This window comes from Octodon degus, unplaced genomic scaffold (assembly GCF_000260255.1).
Source record: "Octodon degus isolate 3935 unplaced genomic scaffold, OctDeg1.0 scaffold00001, whole genome shotgun sequence".
Classification (NCBI taxonomy): domain Eukaryota; kingdom Metazoa; phylum Chordata; class Mammalia; order Rodentia; family Octodontidae; genus Octodon; species Octodon degus.
In genome coordinates this window covers 11390391-11411501 of record NW_004524577.1, presented here as the reverse complement: position 1 = coordinate 11411501, position 21111 = coordinate 11390391, and the positions used below count along the sequence as shown (strand labels likewise).

At 40.9% G+C, this 21111-nt stretch overlaps 1 protein-coding gene across 9 annotated transcripts in view; it reads left to right on the top strand.

Moving 5' to 3' along the window:
- Dst (dystonin) overlaps nucleotides 1-21111 on the top strand; it is a 482621-nt gene that overhangs the window by 418382 nt on the left and 43128 nt on the right. For all 9 annotated transcript variants that reach the window (XM_004623003.3, XM_023701151.1, XM_023700937.1 and 6 more), the window contains 11 exons: nucleotides 1126-1344; nucleotides 5745-5948; nucleotides 7859-8090; nucleotides 8938-9164; nucleotides 10080-10202; nucleotides 10329-10430; nucleotides 13618-13719; nucleotides 15651-15824; nucleotides 16113-16268; nucleotides 18897-19094; nucleotides 19397-19525. In XM_004623003.3, coding sequence (XP_004623060.1) covers nucleotides 1126-1344; nucleotides 5745-5948; nucleotides 7859-8090; nucleotides 8938-9164; nucleotides 10080-10202; nucleotides 10329-10430; nucleotides 13618-13719; nucleotides 15651-15824; nucleotides 16113-16268; nucleotides 18897-19094; nucleotides 19397-19525 — 1866 coding nt within the window. The remainder of the gene's footprint in view (nucleotides 1-1125; nucleotides 1345-5744; nucleotides 5949-7858; nucleotides 8091-8937; nucleotides 9165-10079; nucleotides 10203-10328; nucleotides 10431-13617; nucleotides 13720-15650; nucleotides 15825-16112; nucleotides 16269-18896; nucleotides 19095-19396; nucleotides 19526-21111) is intronic.

Here is a 21111-nt window from a genome sequence, read left to right as displayed (position 1 = left end):
AAGCTGAAATTAAGTATGCTTGTAATTATTACGTCTGTCAGCTTCAGGAGCATGTAGGACTCAAGCTGAAGCAACACCCAGAATACCTGATTCTCTCCAATGCTGAAATCCATTCTGCATAAGGTTGCAGTAAGCTGCAGAGGGGCAAAGTGAGCTGAGTAATTAAAAGAGCATCCCATGAATGTAGTGTTCATGATCCTACAGAGTAGGACTTCTGCTAGGAAAATACCCTATGGCAGAAACATAAATAGAGAGACTTCCAAAAGATGTATACATCAGGAAAAGAAAAATGTGTATTTTAATCCTCAATTTATTGAGACATAATGAGATTAATCCAAATTACCTTTGGCCTCTACAGTGACGAGAGGTGCTCACAGTGGTGGGCAAAAGCTCTTCCAGACGTTGATTGTATAGCAAACTGCTCGAGTTTGTATACATTTTTTGGCAAACATGGTAGATGCAAATGTCCATCTCTAAGATCACATTGTTAAGGTATATCATAGAGTAATAGATCACACAAAGTATGATGATACTTTTATTTACACTGTATGACAGTGACTTGTCTATAATTGAATGTGCGTTATTTTTGCAAAGATTCAGACATGAAAATTGTAGATGATCATGCAATGTTTTGTTGAGTTACTGTTGTCTTATCTTCCCTGATTTTTTATTGTGAGTGTATAGCATTGTCTAGATCCCTGTGACTGCCACATAAAATCAGTGTAGAGGATAATACTGTACTTTGCTTCTAATCTGTGTAATTTTCTTGACTTGTAGTTCTTACTGTTTTATTTCCAAGTAATAGTTCTTTTTCCCCTGGAAAATAGTGTAAATGTTGAGTGAATGATAGAAACTTGTTTTCCAGCCTGAGAACATTCTAAGAATGGCTGGAGAATTCTGCTTGCTATGTTTAGACAGTTCAGTGTATTAGTCATAAACACTTGAGGTCCGTCCTTAATTTAAAATGAGGTTTTCTACATGGAAACAATCCTCATAGCTTTTATTGATGTATTCCTTTCATATACATGTCTACTCAGCAGGGCATGTTGTGGTGGACAGCACACCATGGAACATGCCTGCTGGCTGGCCTGACAATTAAACACGCTTCATCCTCTTATTTCCTAGAACAAACTGGACAAGGTATTGAAAAACTATGATGCCATCTGCCAGATAAACTCAGAGAGATACCTGCAGCTGGAGCGGGCGCAGTCCCTTGTTAACCAGTTCTGGGAGACATACGAAGAACTCTGGCCATGGCTGACAGAAACACAGAGGATCATCTCTCAGCTTCCTGCTCCAGCCCTTGAGTATGAAACTTTAAGGCAGCAGCAGGAAGAACACCGGGTAAGTTCAGGCTGCAAAACAGTGTGATATTCCCCTTTGAAAAAGAACTGTGGCTTTGATTAACATTGTTAGACAGCAGTCTAGTCTGCACAGTTCATTTCAGTAGCTGCTTAGCTTGTTGCTTAGGAGTCAGTGAGAAGACTTATGTGGGTAGAATGCATGTGTATTTCATAATTGTATCACAGCTTACAGAACAGGTTGCAGTATATACCATCTGGGTGAAGAAGACCCCATTTTGACCAGGGCTGGTGGCACATGCCTATAATTACAGCACCCAGGAGGTTGAGGCAGGAGGATTGTTGTGAGTTTGAAACCAGCCTGGGCTACAAAGTGAGCTCAAAGCCAGCCTGAACTGCAGCGTGAGACCCTGTCTCAAAAAGACAGAAGAAGAAGAGGAAGAGGAAGAAGAGGAAGAAGGAGAAGAAGGAGAAGGAGAAGAAGAAGATCCCATTTTCCAATGTCAGAGAAATGTGATTTTTGAAATGCTGTCAGTTCATGTGTGTTGAATTGCTTTTGATTTATACATGGTGACTATTTGTGGTAATCAGAGCCACCACAGACAAACTCTTGGGCTTGGAGAATATATACACATTGTGAATACATCAAAATAGCAATATTGTGAAATCATTGAAAAGGTTGTACGCTGAAGTACAGAGACAAGTTTGTCCCTCCTTTTTTTCCCCTTACGTAGGTAGGACGCTGGCATTCTTGGTCCTGTTATGTGTAGGTGCGCACACTAGAGCTGTGTTTACTCCCACAGTTGTAGTGTGTAAACACAGATAGCGTGGCATTCTGAAGCCTGCGTTCTAGCAGTGACTCCACTGTTAATGTCATTTAAAATTTTGCAAGGATTTGGGGAAAGAGGGTTCAAGGCTGTTAGAAAAACTCAGGCGTCCTTGCTATTTATGGACTTGTGAGCCTAGTTCTCCCAGATCCGTACAAGATGTACTCTTGAGAGTTGTGCAAGGGGCGGTGCTTTCACTTGGGGTAGATCCATCACTGTTTGGAATATATAACATATTTATTGATCTTAATTGTTTGCTTCTTAAATGTATTGGTGTTGAAGAGTATCTGTTACTTGTATTTATCTAGAAGGTAATTTTAGAGAATATCTTAAGGAAGTTTGAAAATTTTGTGGTGTACTCTCTAAATCATTCAGTTAAAAAAAGAGACAAACTGTAGAACTAAATTTAAATTTAGTTTACTTGTAGAAATATCCTGATACCTATTCACTAAATAATTTTTAATATCAAATGTTCTGTGATTGTCCACTATGAGGTGATTTGAGTTTTTAACTTAACCTCACATAGTAAGGAGAGCTTCAGTATAGAAATGAAATTTCCAAGTTAAGTTGATTTTCCTTTTTTGTATAATCCCTCAAAACAAATTTACGATTGTATACTTAAAGAGAAATAAGATTTGTGGCCAGTTCTTCAAAATGTGCAGACTAAAAGTGTTCAGAGTATTTGCAGCTCTCCAGAATGGCATGTCCTCTCCGGGTCCACATTGTGCTATTTTAGGGAAAGATCTAGTTCATACTGCCCAGGGATGAGAAATGGCTGCTAAGGCATGTCACCGAGTTGTGGAGGTCTTAACATCACACGGTGTGTCTCCAAGAAACATTTTGTCACAAGTGAGGCAAAGGCATCTCTTTTTCAGACTTTTTTCCCACGTGGACACATTGCCTGAAGAAACACCTGGTTGGTGTCCCCTGACCTGTCATGAAGTGGGCTACATGGGGCTCATTTCACGCTTCCCCACTGAGGCTGGGCTGCCTCATGGTCGTGCTGCATGAAGGAGATCTCTAGGCGGCTCAGGGCACCTCAGCATTTCACCCGAGAGACTAAGCATCCCTTGCTGCGCTTGGGCGACGTCCCCCACCTTCTCTCCTTTCTCACGTGATTGAAGGGTAACTGTTCCTGCCATCACCACCTCTGTTTTGAAGAGAGGCACGAAAGGGTGCCCTCTCAGTCAGGAACAGCTGAAAGCTAGATTGCAAGGACTGGGCCTGCCATGTTGTTCAGGGCAGTATCTTTGATTAGACATCTTACCCCGTTTTGAAATTGAATTTGTGTTTACCTTTTCAAACATACTTTGAGGCCACCTTTAGAAAAATTTTTAAAATGGTACATTACACTAAGAGTAGATGATGACGCGGCAGCTTTCCTGACAAGTTCTCACGGTCATCTGTGAGATGGCTTTTAGTGGACACTTTGAGAAAGAGCTAGGTGAGTCCCATCTCCATAATTCTTCTTGATAATTATTAAGAATTGAAGGAGAAAATTGCTAGCTTACCTCTAGGCTGTCTTTCTTGTATATACTTTCTCTCAGAAACTCTTACTGGGGGCTAGGTAGCAAACCACATGCTGTGCATCTTCTGGTGAGCACAGGGAGGGCTGTGCAGGGAGCTGAATCCATCATGTGCTGACCGTGACTGACTGCTCGGGGTGGCCCAGGACCATGAGGTGGAGGTATGCGGGCCTCAGCAGGCACCCAACACCTCATTTCCGGGGACTCCACTTGGGTTCCACCTCCGCTTGTTAGCATTACTATCACTGTATCTCTTGATTAGATGGCAAAGTTATGCAACGTACTCATGTGACACGTGCATTTATTTAAATGTGTTTTACATATAACGTTTAATAAATAGCTATATAGTTGATAGATTGATAACTTGTGAACGTTTCAAAATAACAAAAAGAAGTAAGTTCATTTATATGGATGTGTAATGTCCAGATGTCATAAATACATAGAGGTTAGAACCTTAACATACACATACACAAGGCATGATCAAAACTACAGTGAGGGCTGGGGGAGTAGCTTGGTGGTCTAAGCACATGCCTGGAAAGCTCAAGGACCCAAGTTTGATCCCTGGTACCACAGGCTATATTGGCCCTGGAACTGCAGGCACTCTGCCAGCCCTGAAACTGGGTGTTGTGGTGCATGTCTGTAATCCCAGCACTGGGGAAGCTGAGACAGGAGGATCACTACGAGTCCAAACTGCACCACAGTTAAAAAATAAAAGTTAAAATAAAAAAAAAAGAAAAATTTCTTAAAAGCAGTAGAATGAATGTTTAAATTTACAATTTTGTATGTATAGTAAAAGGTACGTTGCCATTAACCCCTCTTAAAGTACCACCCCCACTTCACACATACGTACTGCATCATTTTTGCCGCTTGTATCAGTTTTGGAAGTTGTCTTCTATGAATATCTTTAGTTGTTCTTGTCCGGAGTCAGTTGAAATTGTTCACCTCACATGGTCATTTGGACTTCGGGGAAGAGCCAGAAGTCAGCACGTGTCGGGTGCAGTGGACACAGTGGAAGAGGACGTGCTTTTGCGGGCTCGCCCTCCCTCTGGATGGGCGTGGGCTTTGGTATTCACTGTATTGTATCAGACCTGCCAAAGACATTCACAAAAGGGGATCAGAATGACTTCAGAAAGTGACAAGAAGGCTGGGATAAATGTGTTTGAAGTGAGGGGCAGTACTTTGAGAGAGACTGTATTATTCAGCTTTTCTGTCACGAGAGGCTTACCCGGTTGCTTTCAGTGTGTTTGGTCTGTGCTTGGCAAGCTCCCAGGCACAGGAGGCCTGCTGAGAGGTCCTGGTGGAGGAAGCTGCTCGTGCATGGTGGCCTGGACGCAGGGGGAGAGGGAGGAGTGGGGGCGGGGGCATGCCTTCCTTGTCCTCAGTGACACGGACCCTCCAGATAGGCCTCGGCTCTAGCGGTGCGTTCAGCTCTCATCTCCAGTGGATTAATTCAAGGACGAGTATAGTGCTCTGGTCATTCCAGTCACCTTCCAAACACAGGAGACGTTGGGGCATTGTGCTTAAGCATTTGCCCTGTACTTTGGCCACACCTCGTACAGTACAGTAGTATCTCTGCATGTCCATCTTATAATGGTTTATGGATGTAAATGCAATGTCATGTGGGTGTACAATGCTTTGAGTTCTTTTTGCAGCTTTGTGTCCACATTCTACGAGCTTCTTTCCTTTTCCCTTTATCCTTTCTCCCTCCCCCCTTCCCCTTGTATGCGTTTGTAAATAACATAAATATGCAAAAAGGAATACTGAGATTAGGGTTTATTATCTGTGAGGACATAGGAGTTAAGAATGCGTTTATGTAAAATAGATGGCCCTCAGCTAATTTTCTTGTCAGAACATGCTGCTGAGGGTATGAAATGCGTAGTGAACTGGGAGTCATTGTTTCTTTCCACCAGCATTTTTATGTATCCCTAAAAAGGGGTTGTGGTGTGACTCAACTGCTCAGCCTTTGTGTTAGGGCCATCTCATCCAGGCATTTGTTTGGAGTTTCTCGCCAAATGAAGGCTTGGTGTGTAGACAGCTGTCATGTGGAGGTGTAACCCTGAGAGACTGAGAAACTGTTTGGTTTGTCATAGCAACTGCGAGAGTTGATCGCCGAACACAAGCCACACATAGATAAGATGAACAAGACTGGGCCACAGTTACTGGAATTGAGCCCAGGGGAAGGCTTTTCTATTCAAGAGAAGTATGTGGCAGCTGATACCCTTTACAGTCAAATTAAAGAAGATGTTAAAAAGCGCGCCGTGGCCCTGGATGAAGCCATGGCTCAATCAACTCAGGTAATCATTTGCACTCGAAATAGAATTTTGTTCTTCTACACAGTACAGCATGAGGAGGGATTTTATGAATTTCCTCATTAAATTTCAGCCGTAATTACTTCTCTCACTCAGATCATTTACACGTGGTCTCTCAAAGGTGATGTTTGCTTACGTCCTCTTACAAGTTTCACCTGTTCCAAGATACAGTAAAAAATAATTCAGGTGACTAAAAACTACAGTTTCTTTCATTGTACAGTTATTTAATTTAGTGCCAGTCCTGATGGAAAGTTATGTTACCCTTGGGGATAGAATGTGTCCCTCTCATTATTAATAAACTGGTAGGGCTTGCTAGATAGCTCAGCGAACTAAGCACCTGATTGGGCAAGCACAGGCCCAGGGACAGGGGTTCAATCCCCAGCTTCACATGCCATGCCAGCCCCACTCCTGGGCACCTTGAGCTGGCCACTAAGTCTGGGAATGGTGGTGCATGCCTATAATCTCACACTGGAGAGGCCGAGACAGGAGGATAGGCTATGAGTCCGAGCTGCATAGTGAGACCCTGAACTAAATGCATTAAAAAATAAATAAATAAAATAGAGGAAACACTAAATGATCAGCCAGCAAAAATATTGAGAATATAAAGTTCCAAGTGGATTTTTTTTTCTTCGAAAATATCTTTTGCAGGGCCGGCCAAATAGCTCAGTGGATTAAAGCACCTGCAAGCAGGTGCAGGGGCCTGTTGTGCCGACCTGACCCCCAGGGCACGCTGAGACAGCAATTGAGACTGGGCATGGTGGCATGTGCCTGTAATCCCAGCTCTTGGGAGGCTGTCCGATCTAGTAGTGAGACCCTGAACACCCTGTAGACTATTCCCTAAAATACAATAAATAAATGAAAGAAAAGAAAATTTCTCTTTCAAGTAGTTAAATTTATTTATTTATTTTTTCAAGTAGTTAAATTTGAAGTTACCTATAGGTCTTGCATTTTTAAGGTTTCATTTTCATCATTAGATGCAGGATATTCGAGTCGCCATTTTCTGTAGTCCTGAGTGATGATTCACTTAATTTTGAGGATAGTGTAGAAATTATGAAAGAATCCGTTTTTTATAACTTTGTCTGTGATACTTTTTACCAACAAACATTTGGGATTATTTCATGTATCTAGTTGTATGTTTGATTATTAATTAAATACAGACTTATAGGGAAAGACACTGGATATCGAACCCCAGAACCAGCTTCAGCTGTGCCACTGAGCTACAGTCCCTGCCCCAAACACAAACATTAGAGTATTTTTTTATTAACTAGAATATTGAGGTAAGTTTTGTTTTATTTAATTTTTGAACTTTTTTTTAGCTCCAGAAGTGTATAAAGTAAGCAGTCCCTTAAATCTAGTGAAAACTGTCCATCAATTTCACGTTTAATAATATAACTTTGTAGGATGCCAAAATGTCATGAACAAATGGAGAAAACAATTACTTTAAGTAGACAAAGACCTGTTTATTGAACAGATTTTTTTTTTTTTTCCCGGAACCGGGGATTGAACTCAGGCCCTTACACTTGCTTATTCTACTGAGCCATCTCCCCGGCCCCTATTGAACAGATTTTTAAAAATTTATTTGAATTATGATAATATGAAACAGTAGGCTAAAATGATGTTGTTGCTGCATGGTCCACCTGTATATGAACATACATCATTTATTGATGATATCTAATTGCATATAAGAAACTGTTGTACAAGTGATATGATGCAGAACAACATACAATTTATAATTTCAGCAAAGTCTTCTTAGCTAAATCTAACTCTTGATAGTTATCTTGATAAAGGGACTGCAATTTTGTTCAGAATTGAATAAATGTGATGTTTTTCAGTTAAATATCACATGTAGTATTATAGATCTTTGCCCCATAAATGATTCTTTGCTTTGCCACTAGTTCCATGACAAGATTGACCAGATCCGTGAGAGCCTGGAGCGTGTTGTAGAGCGTCTGAGGCAGCCGCCATCCATCTCTGCTGAGGTGGAGAAGATAAAGGAGCAGATCAGTGAAAACAAGAATGTGTCGGTAGACATGGAGAAGCTGCAGCCATTGTACGAAACTCTTAAGCTGAGGGGAGAGGAAATGATCGCTAGATCTGGGGGTGCCGATAAAGACGTGTCTGCCAAAGGTAATAGTTATGGGACAATGAAACAATTCAGCTTTACTCGTACAGCGGCCGTAAATTTTATGCTGTTCTCTGACAGTCCAGTTGCACAACAAAATGCCAGATCTTGGAAAAGAACTTGGAAAATCACAAATGTGAAGTGTTTAGGGTTGAAGTACTATGTGTTTCTTCCTGTGTTTGTGAAGTTAATCAGTTCAATACAATGTGTGCTATTATGCAAAAACCATGGGTTCTGCGGGTATTTGAAACAAGCAGGTTAAAGCATGATGTTAATCAGGATAAATAGGGGTTTTTTTATATGTATTTTTTTCTCATTAGTGACTGTACTGTTATATAGTAGGCCTGTCCTATTTCATAACCACAGAAATACACCCAGGATATTAATCAGCTGTCTTAGTGCACGAGGATCAGTAGGAAGAACATGTACGTTGTAGAAATTCATGATAAGATCCTGTAGCCCAAGCCTGAAATACATTCCTACATCTTCGTACTCTCGGGACTGACCAGACAGTGTATTCTTTGAGATTGTAAACAGTATAGTCAGTCAGGTGGTACTTCACTTTCTTTTGGGTTAAACCTTAATAAACTTAAAACTTGGTAAACTTGGGTCTTTTCTGAGTATAATAGCTTTAAACCTTGACATTGGTCAAGAAAGTTCTCGGTCCCACAAAAGTAGAAGAGCCCTTCGCTTTGCATTTTCTGGTAGCGCCTTTGGGCCCATTGATACCCACCAGACTGCTATCAACCAACACCAGAACCAATTTTATATACTTAGTTGACTTAATTGCTTTTTGGTATAAGCTAAAATGTCTTGCTTAGTGAAGCTAACTCCAGTGCCCTTGTTTCATAGCTGTTAGGGATAAGCTTGACCAAATGGTTTTCATTTGGGAGAACATACACACGCTGGTGGAAGAAAGGGAAGCCAAACTACTGGACGTTATGGAACTAGCAGAAAAGTTCTGGTGCGACCACCTGGCTCTCGTGGTTACTACTAAAGATACTCAAGATCTCATTCGGGACCTGGAAGATCCTGGAATTGACCCCTCAGTAGTAAAACAGCAGCAAGAAGCAGCAGAGGTAAGCAGAAAGTCTCATTTAAAGTTGAAGTGCAGGGGTTAGAGAGATAGCTTGGCGGTGTAAGCGCCAGCTTGGCAAGTGCAGTAACCCAGGTTCGATCCCTGGTACCGTGCCAGCCCCAGAACCTCGGATGTGCCAGGCCAACCACCAAAACCGGGAGTGGTGGCACACGCCTGTAATTCCAGCGCTGGGGAGGCTGACAACAGGAGGATCACTATGAGTCTGAGCTGCATAGTTGAGACCCTGTACCAAATAAAGAAGATTAAAGTTGAAGTGCAAAAGTACAAATTATGGCCCAGTGAAGCCTTCATTCCTCTGGCAAATATTAGGAATTACTCTTAAGATTTATATTTGATTCTTAACATGTAGTAGGAAGTAGAATGCACTCATAAATTCTACTTAAAGATGTGGCTGCAAAATAACTTCTCTCCATCTCCACCGCTTCTTCCCTGTTCTGGGGCCTGTTATTTCTTTCTTTCTTTTTTCTTCCTTGAAGATGGGGTGGGGGGGTGGTTCCAGAGTAAGCTGAAGTGCAGCATCCCTTCCTTCCCAGCTCTCTGTGCTGCCAGTCTTCTTTCTAGACCTATTTTACTATGCTCGGTAAGGCCCGCCCTGCCTCCTGTGGGCTGTGGCAAATCCTGCTCAAGAATCAGTGCTCGGTTGTATTAGTAAGCCCCATATAGGTCTTATATAATTAATACCTTCTCTGTTCCCATAATGCTTTCCTTCTGCAAAGTACTCTACACACAGTGTGACTAATGGTGCTTGCTTACACTTCTGCACTTATTTGTAGCAGAAAGTTGGGAAACAGAAAAAAGAAATGAAAATAATTCTAATTCCCAATTCTAGAAATGACTTCCGCCAGCATCTTTGTGTCCAACTCTGTAACATAAGGCTTCTATTTTCTTATTCTAGGCCATACGGGAAGAGATAGATGGGCTTCAGGAAGAGCTGGACATGGTCGTTAACCTGGGCTCGGAGCTCATCGCTGCGTGCGGGGAGCCGGATAAGCCCATTGTCAAGAAGAGCATAGATGAGGTACAGCCTGCTCCTGTGCTCTTGGAGAATCCTCTTCTAACACTTAGCTAACTAAAATGTATTTGTTCAAAGTCATTGAAAAATTAAACTTGGTACTAAAACTTGGTACAACATTGCTATTTTTAGCTAAATTCAGCATGGGATTCTCTAAACAAGGCTTGGAAAGATCGAACTGACCGACTGGAGGAGGCTATGCAGACCGCTGTGCAGTACCAGGATGGGCTGCAGGTAGGGCTGGGGCTGGCCAGAAGCGTGCAGCCGGGCACCACCCGGGCCCGCAGGCTCGCGTGCCAATGCGGGTAGAGCTTCTCGGTCCTTTTCCCAGCTCATTGGATCTGGTTTTGCCTTTAAGAATCAGTTTCTGACCCTTGGGTGTGTTAAGTCATGTGCACAGCTACGCACACTGCTCTGCGTACACACAGGGAAATTTACTTTAAAATGAATGTTTTACTTTTCTTAAAAAAAGTAAGAGTAAATGTTCCTACGCAGTCTTTTTCATTAGTGGTTCAGTGCTGAACAGTGAAATGGAGCCGAGCCTCGATTCTTTTCTAACATTGAGTGGAATGAGGTGAAAGGAGTAAACACCATCTAAAAATATCTCCAAGTTTAAAGTCAAAAGTAAGGAAATTTGATTTGAAGCCAGTGTTCTCCCTGGACCAAAATAGATTTCTGTTTTATTAGGTCATAATCGAGTATGTAAAAGATGTTCTTTTTTCCATAAATATACTTCGTTTTAATAGTTGTTTTTCATATTTCTTAAAGGCTCTCATTCAGTTCATTAACCATTCACAGATTGATTCTCTTAATATTAAAAATTCTCCTGTCAGTCAAGACATATTCAGGGATTTTTGTAGCCACCTCCTTGACTTTGTTCCATATCCTAACAGGCTGGCAGGCATTTAATCTTTCATCCTTCTTAGCATATGGAAAAAAGTCCATATCTGTATTTTCATAATACTAAATGAATATTATTCTTAAAGCTCAGATGAGAACATCTTTTCCTTTTTCATTATGCCGCTCCATTACTGTGTTTGTCAAAATAAATATCACCAGCCAGGCTTTAAGTCAACTGAAAAGGGCTTTGAGCTTCGGAAATATATGAGAAATTCACTACAGATAACCCTTATCATATCACCCCTCAGTAATTCATTAGTACATAGTGTTGTCTAGCAGTGCCTACATGGGATGGCAGCCTTCCCCCTGTCCAGCCGGGGGTGGTGGTGGTCATTGAGCCCCACTGTCCCCCAGGGCTGGGAGTGCGAGCACCACCATAGGCAGGTTGCCATGACCTGCACACCAGCCCTGTTCCTGCCAGAGAAGCAAGGCCCTTTGTAGTTCTTAGGACGTTCACACCACCTGTTGGCCATGAAGCACATCGTGGTTTACAAATAGCTCTGGGAGTGTCATTAGATGTCCAAAACCCCAGAAGCTCCATGCGGTCTAAAGTTCATCATTAAGTGAAATACACTTTATTTCCCAGGTTACAGCTCCAGTTCTTAGGGTTGATTAAGCATAACTTTAAAATGTTAGGTATTTTCCAGGATTTTTCCCACTGCTATCATCTAGTCTGGCAACTTCATTAAAGGGCAAAATGACAACAACTTGGTTGAGCCTTTCTAGAATATTTATATTACCTAAAAAGAATAGAGAAGAGAACTATAAAATCTGTGTTGCCATTCAGAGTAATGGTCGCAGTATTAATGATTTATTTACATATGCAGGACTTTAATGCTAATCTAAATTTACATACGGATTTAATTGAACCAGATATGGAACAGTGAACTTCTTTCTTTATTCAATAAATAGATGGGTTTAGAACATTTTCTTTAGTATATTTTACATAGGAGAATGTAGGGTGACTCATCCACATGGCTGACACTGACAAAGGTTCTACAATCTGAGGTACAGGATCTCAGGATAAATCCTGAGAGGATTTCACTGACCTTATCAGACCCAAAAGCTACAACTCTTGTTGCAGAGGACTTGCTTTACCTTGGTCTTAACCATCCAGCAGAAAAGTATAAAAACGAAGTAAAGCCATGCTGTTATTGTTGAGCTATAGGGGAGTCAGGTCAACAATTTCTGACATTGCCAGTGAAGCGGAAGACCCAATACTATTATGGGCTAATGGACTCTTTTAGAATATTTTGCTGAGTTTACACACCTATAATATTCAAATAACAGAACTAAACAAGAAATGGGGATACAGATGAATGTCCATTTTGTATCTGTGTATTCAAAATGGTTAGGATAGATATATAGTTACATTCTCTTAATGAATAGAGGGATTTGTTCTAATGGTGTTTGTAAATAGGATATCATGTCTGCATCTTGTACAGCAATTAACCACTAGGAAGAATGTATGCAATGTGTTAATTATTGAAACTGACCTACCAATTTGGTTTGAAACTGTCTCATTGCTATTTGTTTCTCAATAAAATTATGGAAAAAATTAAGAGAATGTAGGGAATTTAATTTTGTTTGAATTTATAATTTTTTCAAATAAACTTTTTTGAAAAAGCTTTTAATCATCTGAGAATCTATTCAGTAAAGAATTTCTTTTGAAGAGAAGGCAGGTGAGATAGCTCAGCAGACTAAGTGCCTGCTTAGGCAAGCTCAGGGACTGGGGTTTGATCCCCAACATCACATGCCATGCCAGCCCCACCCCCAGGCACGCTGAACCAGTGGAGGCAACCAACTCCAGGCATAGTGGCACACACCTGTAATCCCAGCACTGGGGAGTCTGAAAATAGGAGGCTCACTACAAGTCCGAGCTGCGTAGTGAGACCCTATACCAAATACATAAAAAAGAAACAAAAGAGGCTTTATTTTAAACATGCCAAGATTAAACAGAGAAGTATGTACCAGCCACAAGCATCTGACTCTTTTTATATCCTCCAGGGAGGAAATAAGCTGGAAACATGATTTGTATATTTAAGGATAAATTTATTGAAGTAGGACACTTATGCAAACAAAAAATATGCAGTTCACTTAATATTCACAGACAAACTCACCTGTGTGACCCATGCCCACAACAGCTGACCCTGACTGGCACTGCTGACACCTTCCCGTACCTCCTTCCTCTGATTAATCTCCCCCGCCCCAAGGGGAACCCACTCTCCTGACTTCCGAGAGAGTAGCTTAAAGCTTCACAGAAATGGAGCAGATCCAAATATATAGAGAGAAAAAAGAATTTCTTTTGAAAACTTGAATGCACACTTGAAGATTATAATATCTACTATTTGGGACCCTCCATTATTGTGCTGCTTCTGTTGAGGAAAACCATTTTAATTTTTATAAAATGAGTTATTTCCATAATATCTTCATAGATTTATGGGTGTCCTGTTGTACATGAGATAATGTGGCATTGTCAAATGCGCCTTTATGATAACCCCTGGACTAATATGTCTTCCAGGCAGTATTCGACTGGATGGATATTGCAGGTGGAAAATTAGCATCAATGTCTCCAATTGGAACAGATCTTGAGACTGTCAAGCAGCAGATTGAAGAGCTAAAGGTATTTGTGGAAGCTAAGTAATTTATCAGAGACTTCCTAGCATATTTAAAGTTCTTTTTTTAATGTTTATTTGTATTGTTTTTGTTTTTGGTGCTAGGCATCTAATACAGAGAGCCTCTTGTATGTGCTAAGGTGTTCTACCTTAGGACATTTTGTAGAACAGCCTTCCATTTTTAGATTCTTGAGTCACAAAATTCTTACATGAATTTAACATATTGAAGGCATTAAACTTTGATTTTGAAACTGGTTTAATACAATGCCTACATGTAGTAAGCTAGACAAGGGCTCACTAATTAAAGGAAATAAAGCTTCGTTGTTTTCTTTTTATACCTGTTAAATGTAGAAAAACCAGAATATACAAAAAAGAACCAAACAGTTTTTCTAAGTGACCCAAAATGTTATGTATCCAGAAACAGCTACTCATGGGAGTTCATAGAGAAGCTTTCAGATATCCTCATGTTGGAGCAAGAGAGAACATAGTGTGTGTGGGGAGGGGTGGTGGAGCATATTTAGATTATACTATTAGATTATAACCAGTCTAACACACACTGCAACATTTTTAAGGTCTTCACGTGTTCAGAGTGTCTGTAGTAGTCTTAAAGGCCAGAAGTGCATCCGTAGTATAATACCGTTTCCCAAAATGTTTGCACAGTGATGAATTTGTGCTTCCCTCCTTGGTCTCTTCTCTTACCCTCATGGCCTGTGCGAGCATTTCGGTGCACTTTCTCCTGCTTTTGTGGTTCCTTCATTTGTGAAAGTGGCTGGACTCTTTTTTTTCTCTTTGAGTTCTCTTATCCCATGAAGTGAGATCAGTGGTTTTCTTCCTAATTCTTCATACAGAGACCACTGTCAGAGATCTCAATTTGGCATTTATGTCAAATTACAGCCTGGCTTTAAAGCTGTAGCAGTAAGTCTGGTAGAATTCTGTATTTAGAGTCAAATTCTTTTTTGAGACTTTTACTGCTGCCGTCATTAGATTGAGGGGTTTTGTTTGTTCTGGTTTTACTTGTCTCGTGTGTTGTAAACACATGGTCTATTTTATGTACAGTTACAGATGCGGAGTTCAGTCTGAATAGGTGAGCATCCCGGCTCTCGGCAGGCTGGTCACGAGCGCTCACTCTGGGGTCCACTCGTCTCAGTCGTCCAGCTGACTAGACAGCTGACCTCAGGAAGGTTACTGCTGCTGCATCCTCAGCTTCACTGAACGATAAAGTTATTCTCCTTATAAGCTGGTTGAGAATAATTTGAACTGTTCAGAACAACTGTTGAATTTAGTTACTATTTCTTAATTATTACTCCCATATGTTTGAAAGGAAATAAAGGGACTGTGTAGGCATTATTTATTATTCTAGATTCAAATAAATATTTTATAAAGATATTTTATGAGATGACAGTTTTCGTTATAAGCAACCATTACCTAGCCTATTGTTGGCAAGCCAAGATTATTAATGGTAGAGGAAGCACCAGAAGAGAGAGTAGTATGTTATTCAAGGAATAACAAAACAAAGTTCTCGTCTTTAGGAAGAAATAAAAGGAATAAAAAATAAATTCCTTGAGTAACAGATTATTCCATGAGAATATTTAGTTATTCTGCTGCCACAGGGGGTGAGGCATGAGAATAGCTAAATACTGAATAAATACTAAATGCAGCACAGCCGCAAAAAAAAATAGTAATCAGGGATGCAAGAGCTGGATGTTTAGAGAAAATAATACTGAGTTTCTTAAAGACATTGTTTTCTGATTTACATATGTTAATATAATTTTTGTTTCCTGTAATTTTAACTCATTTTTGAATATATGTAATTAGATATTGAAAATAAGTTCCACCTTGAAAACCTTGCAGATAGAAAGTTCTGACCCACAGAATCCTTTTGGTTTAAAGTTATGACGTGTAAAATGTTTTCCTTGCATATGTCTCTTTTTTTCTATAGCAATTTAAGTCGGAGGCTTACCAACAACAGATAGAAATGGAGAGGCTGAACCATCAAGCAGAACTTTTACTGAAGAAAGTAAAGGAGGAGAGCGACAAGCACACTGTTCAAGACCCACTAATGGAGCTGAAGCTGATATGGGACAGCCTGGACGAGAGAATTGTCAACCGGCAGGTAAGAGCTAAGACTTGTGCTAAGAAGGCGTGCATGGGGAGTCTCGGGTGTTACTGTAAAATGATTATTAAAAATCAGGTCTTGTTTTATTAGAAATGGACCTGGTCATGCCATTTTTTTAATCCAAGAAGGATGTTAAACTAAAAATGTAGAAGGATATAATGATTAATTTTTATAGGCTTACGGACTTAAACAGTGTGAAACAGTAGATTTTTGCCCCTGTTTTAATGCGTGTCATTCTTAACGTTGGACTCCTAAATGGATTTTCTTCCTATGCTTTTTTGATAGCACAAGTTGGAGGGTGCGCTGCTGGCCCTGGGGCAGTTTCAGCATGCGCTAGACGAGCTCTTGGCGTGGCTGACACACACGGAGGGCTTGCTGAGTGAGCAGAAGCCCGTTGGCGGTGACCCGAAAGCCATTGAAGTTGAACTTGCCAAACATCACGTATGTAGCCACTGCTATGCGTTATGCGTCTTTTATTCTCCGATCAGATTTTATTGGTACATTTTAGGGGTACATAATGATCGCATTCATCATAGAGAATTTGTACCTGTACGTGATACAAGTTGATCCTGTCCTTTCCCCGATTCCCCTCCCTTCCTTCAACCCCTCCCCATTTACAAAAGCTTGGTTTCCATTGTTCCTTCAGTTCGCCTTCTTTTCCCTTTTCCCTTCTTTCCCTTGCCCCTCCTTTTTCCCTCTCCATTTGAACATTTTCTTCCTGTTGCACAGTATTCATTATACATTTTGGTCTTTGTTTACACTTTTGGTTTCTCACACCAGAGAAACAATAAGAGGACTGTTAATTTTTGGCTATATTTTATTAGTGCTTAGTGTTAAACTCTATGTAAAAGATTTAAGTCTCTAGTTAGACTTGTCATTAGGCTACTTCATCTGTTTGTTAAAGTTGTGTAAAAACCATTTGCTTAAAATGATCTGCCGCTGTTTTGTGTTTTTACTCTGGTGACCTTGTGGTCTGTCTCTATGCATCTCATTGTGTTAGGGTTTTGTTTTTTCTGTCTCTGTGTCACTCTTACCTTTGGCTTTTTGTTTCATACTCCTTTCTGAATCAGTGTTTCAAAAATGTGTTCTAAGAAGTTTTTACCGGTCACACATTTGATTTGTAACTTAAAAATTGAAGAGGTTTTTTGGTTTTGGTTTTGTTTGTATTTAGGACAGGGTCTGCAGGGTCTCACTGCATAGATCAAACTCGTAGTGATCCTCCTGTCTACAGCCTCCCAAGTGCTGGGGTTACAGGCGCGCGCCACCACGCCCAGTCTCAGTTGCCGTCTGGGTGGGCCCCAGGGGCGAGCCGGCCTGGCAGGCTCGGGGATCGAACTCCTGGCCCCTGAGTATGCCTAAGAAGGCTCTTTAATCCACTGAGCTGTTTGGCTGACCCTTGAAAGTTTTTAATCTTGAGATACTTTCATAAGCAAAATGACTTTACATTGTCACCTCTGTGACTTTCCCTTACTCTTCAGCCACTAGATATACTTGAACATTTATGCACAGTAGCGTTATCTTGACTGACCTCCCACAGCCTTCCATAGGCTGTAGCATTTACACCAACAGCAGTGCTTTTTCTAAGTCCTGAATGCTAGCGTCACATACAGCACCCTTGATTATTAGATAAAAGATATTGGATCATTTTCTCTTTGTTAATAATTTTGAAATAAAAGGTAGGTTATTAGCATGTAAAATGACCATTCTTGCTTTATAGTTCTTCCCTAGTTTTTCTTTCATAGTAGTAGTTGTTCCCCAATGTAGACTTTTCTTCTATTCCCTGGTCTCATTTACATAGGTAATCATACAAAGCCGTATTTGATGGAAAAATTAGGGCTTGTTTTGCATAATTAACATTTACAGGGAAGCCTGCATGTTATTTAATGTCTACATTGTACCTTTGCTTAGGGTGGTAATGACTGGTCTGACTGATTCCGTTTTGCGCTTGCTTTCCTAGGGTGGGTTCCTGGAGCACTTGCGCTCACATGGCCCCGATAGCGCTCCTGCCAAGCCTGCGTCAGTGACTAGCACTGGGTGCACTTAGCAGAGGCGGAAACGTGAGGCGCGGGGATCCAATGATGTTGGCAGGAAATCTGAAGGGACTTTTCAATTGTTTTGTCTTTGAGTAGTTAGTCGTGTCTCCTTTCTTTTTCCTTCCTTTTCTCAGAGATCAAAAGTCAGAAGACTATTAGGATTCCTGGCAGAGCTGCGGGAGGAAGGAGTTCCCTTTCTGCATTCTTATCCCATCTTGGGCTCTGACCCTACAGCAGGACCCGGAGCCTTTAGAAGCGTTCATTCTATAGAATTACCTTTTCAGTTTGAACAAAGAGAAATGTTTTAACTCTCACTTCTTGAAAAGGTGGTTGTCCATGCTTTCTCGAAAGCTAACTCTTTCGTGGCCCAGTTGGTTTTCCAGCCTTTGCAAAAGCGCTCCTTCCCCTGTGCTTCAGGAAATGAGTGAACCCAGCCAGAGAGGCTGTGCTCTCAGGACCGCGGGCTTCTCTGACAATCCCTGAGGGCTGCGCCCCTCCGGGTGTGTGGTGTCTCCACAGTTGCCTTACTATGGCCGGTGCTCGTAGGGTAAGATGATAATGTAGCAGCCTCCAGTGAGAGAAGAGAAGGGAATAGTCAGTGGGCACTTTCTTCCTTTAAGGGCTGCTGACTGTAAAATGTGTGTGTCTTAGATGTGGGATAATTTTATACTTGAAAATGAGTAAGTAGTAGTAAAAGTGTCTTAAATTCAAACATGAGAAATTGGTTTAATTAAACAGTATAAATAAATTTTAGAAGCTTTTAATTATAGTCTCTTGTGTAGATATCAATTGCATAGTCATAATGAGAATGACTAGCAAAACATTTTCACAGAATTGTTTCAGGAAGTGTTGATAAGCTAAAGGTATATCTAGGAAAGCTACCAAGTTAAAGGTAAAGGAAGTTAGCTCATCATTTTAAAGTTCCGTGTGAAAACTTCAGAGGCTGTTTCAGAATGTTCCATAACCAGCAAAGAAAACAGTTACATTAAAGCTGATGCAGTACTAACTAGTGAACGTATCATCTTAATGTTTTCAGGTGCTCCAAAATGATGTCTTAGCCCATCAGTCCACGGTGGAAGCTGTCAATAAAGCAGGAAGTGATCTAATTGAATCAAGCGCAGGAGAAGAAGCAAGCAACCTTCGGCACAAGCTGGAGGTTTTAAATCAGCGTTGGCAGAACGTTTTGGAGAAAACCGAACAAAGGAAGCTGCAGCTAGACAGTGCCTTGCGCCAGGTGATCAAAAGTAATAGATTCGGGAACTTACTGTGGTTTTCAGGACCAAAAGAACATGGATATCTTCTTTTACTTCACAGATTGCTGTTTAGTTTTAAGAAGAGGAGTGAGGATAAGTGGGATAAAGAACAACAGCAGAGAGGTATTAGTCTAGTTCTTGGCGTAATACTCCAGTCCTGATGAAAGCAGGCAAATCAGGTGATACGTGGCAGTCAAGACAGAGGAAGAGGAGCAGGCAGGGACTGTTTGAACACTGTGTTCTCCCTGCAAGTGACCAAATTTGAACCCTTCTGTCACTTCAGGCCAAAGGCTTCCATGGTGAAATTGAGGATCTGCAGCAGTGGCTGACTGACACGGAGCGTCACCTGCTGGCATCGAAGCCTCTGGGCGGTCTACCGGAAACGGCCAAGGAGCAGCTGAGCACCCACATGGTGAGCACGGTGGCTCCTGCGGCCCTGGCCGCGGGCCAGCAGACGGTTCTGGTGGGCTCTGGGGATGCGCAAGTAATAACAGGAGGAGGTTTTAAAAGAGATGACGATTGTTTTCAGCAGAATTCACTGTGTAAGTGCTATAACCAAAACCATGTGGTGATTAAATTTTTAGGTCAAAACCTAACCTTATATCAGAAGCTAATCTTGTCAGCCTATAAAGAACTTTTACAAGTCTGGAGGGTTTTTTGGAAGCAAAAGGCCTCCACCAAATGATAAGCTTAAATGGCTGGTAGTACAACATTGAGTTAGCTGTACATGGTTGTGTTTTGTACTGTAAAAAAAAATGTGAAAATTATACTTAAAATTATTTTCAAATATATTTCTGAATATTAGACTATTTCTCATGTTAAACTGGAAAATACTTCTTTGTTCTGTTGCAAGAAATGGGTTGATTGGGCCAGGGAGATAGCTCAGCAGTGTAATTATCTGCTTGGCAAGAGCAAGGTACTGAGTTTGATCTGCAGACCAAAAAAAGAGAAAGAAATGGCTGTCTTAGTGTTTCCGAGCTTTCTCTTCCACCTCACACCTCACCAGACACAGAGCTGCGCAGGCTCTGCCCAATCCAGATCATTTGCCTCTGCGCTGTTCCCATCCCATCTGTGGCAACTTTTTCAGAAAGAGAATAAAAAAATAAGAAAACTTAAAACTCCGGCTTCTTTCTTAGAAATATGGACTGACAGATTTAAAATATCGTTGATTTGTTGACGTTTCCTATTCATGCCTCTTTGTAATTCAGCTCGAAAAATTCTGAGAAAAAGCGGTCATTCAGATCTATGCAACTGTTCCTCTAGTTTCTACAGTTAGGAATTTGCCTGCAAATTTCTTTTTTAATATTCAGCATTCATAATAATTCTCTTCAGAAATAGGGGATCTGGCAAAGAAGGAGGCCTTCATACATGAAAGTCTATATTCATAGCTGTCTAATGTAAGATCTTAATAAAATTTTACGTATTTGGAAATAATTTTGAATTTGGTAGCCTGGAGAAGTACCCATCTTGACATAAATAACATCTTATTCTTTCACAGTTTTACAGAAGGCCTAAAATAAGTCCTGTTATCCAGCATAGACTTTTCTAGAAATTATTATAGTTTTTTTTTTTAGAAATGTATTGTGTGCAATTGCTGTTATTGTTTGATGCCATAAGGCACCCATGTGTTTCACTGGAAGAGTGCTGGCTACATGGTAGCTTGGGAGTCCTTACCTTCCTTTTCCCTCAGGTTTTTTTGGCAGGCTCAGGCTGCCTTAAGGGCGGTCTGGTAAGGCATGTGGAGCTGGGGATCGAACCCCCGCGGTATCCTGTGCGTGACTGCGTTAGCATAAGTAGGTGTTTAACCAACTGAGCTAACTTGCAGGCGCCCCTGCCTGCCTTTTCTCTAAAGCCTGAGTAGTAACTTAAAGATACCTTTTTTTCTGTAGTGCTTATATTGCATTTATAGTCCATTAATTTTAGGTTTAATGAACTTGTGAATAAATTATCGGTATTTCAATAACAAATATTTTTGGGGCCAGGGAGATGGCTCAGTGG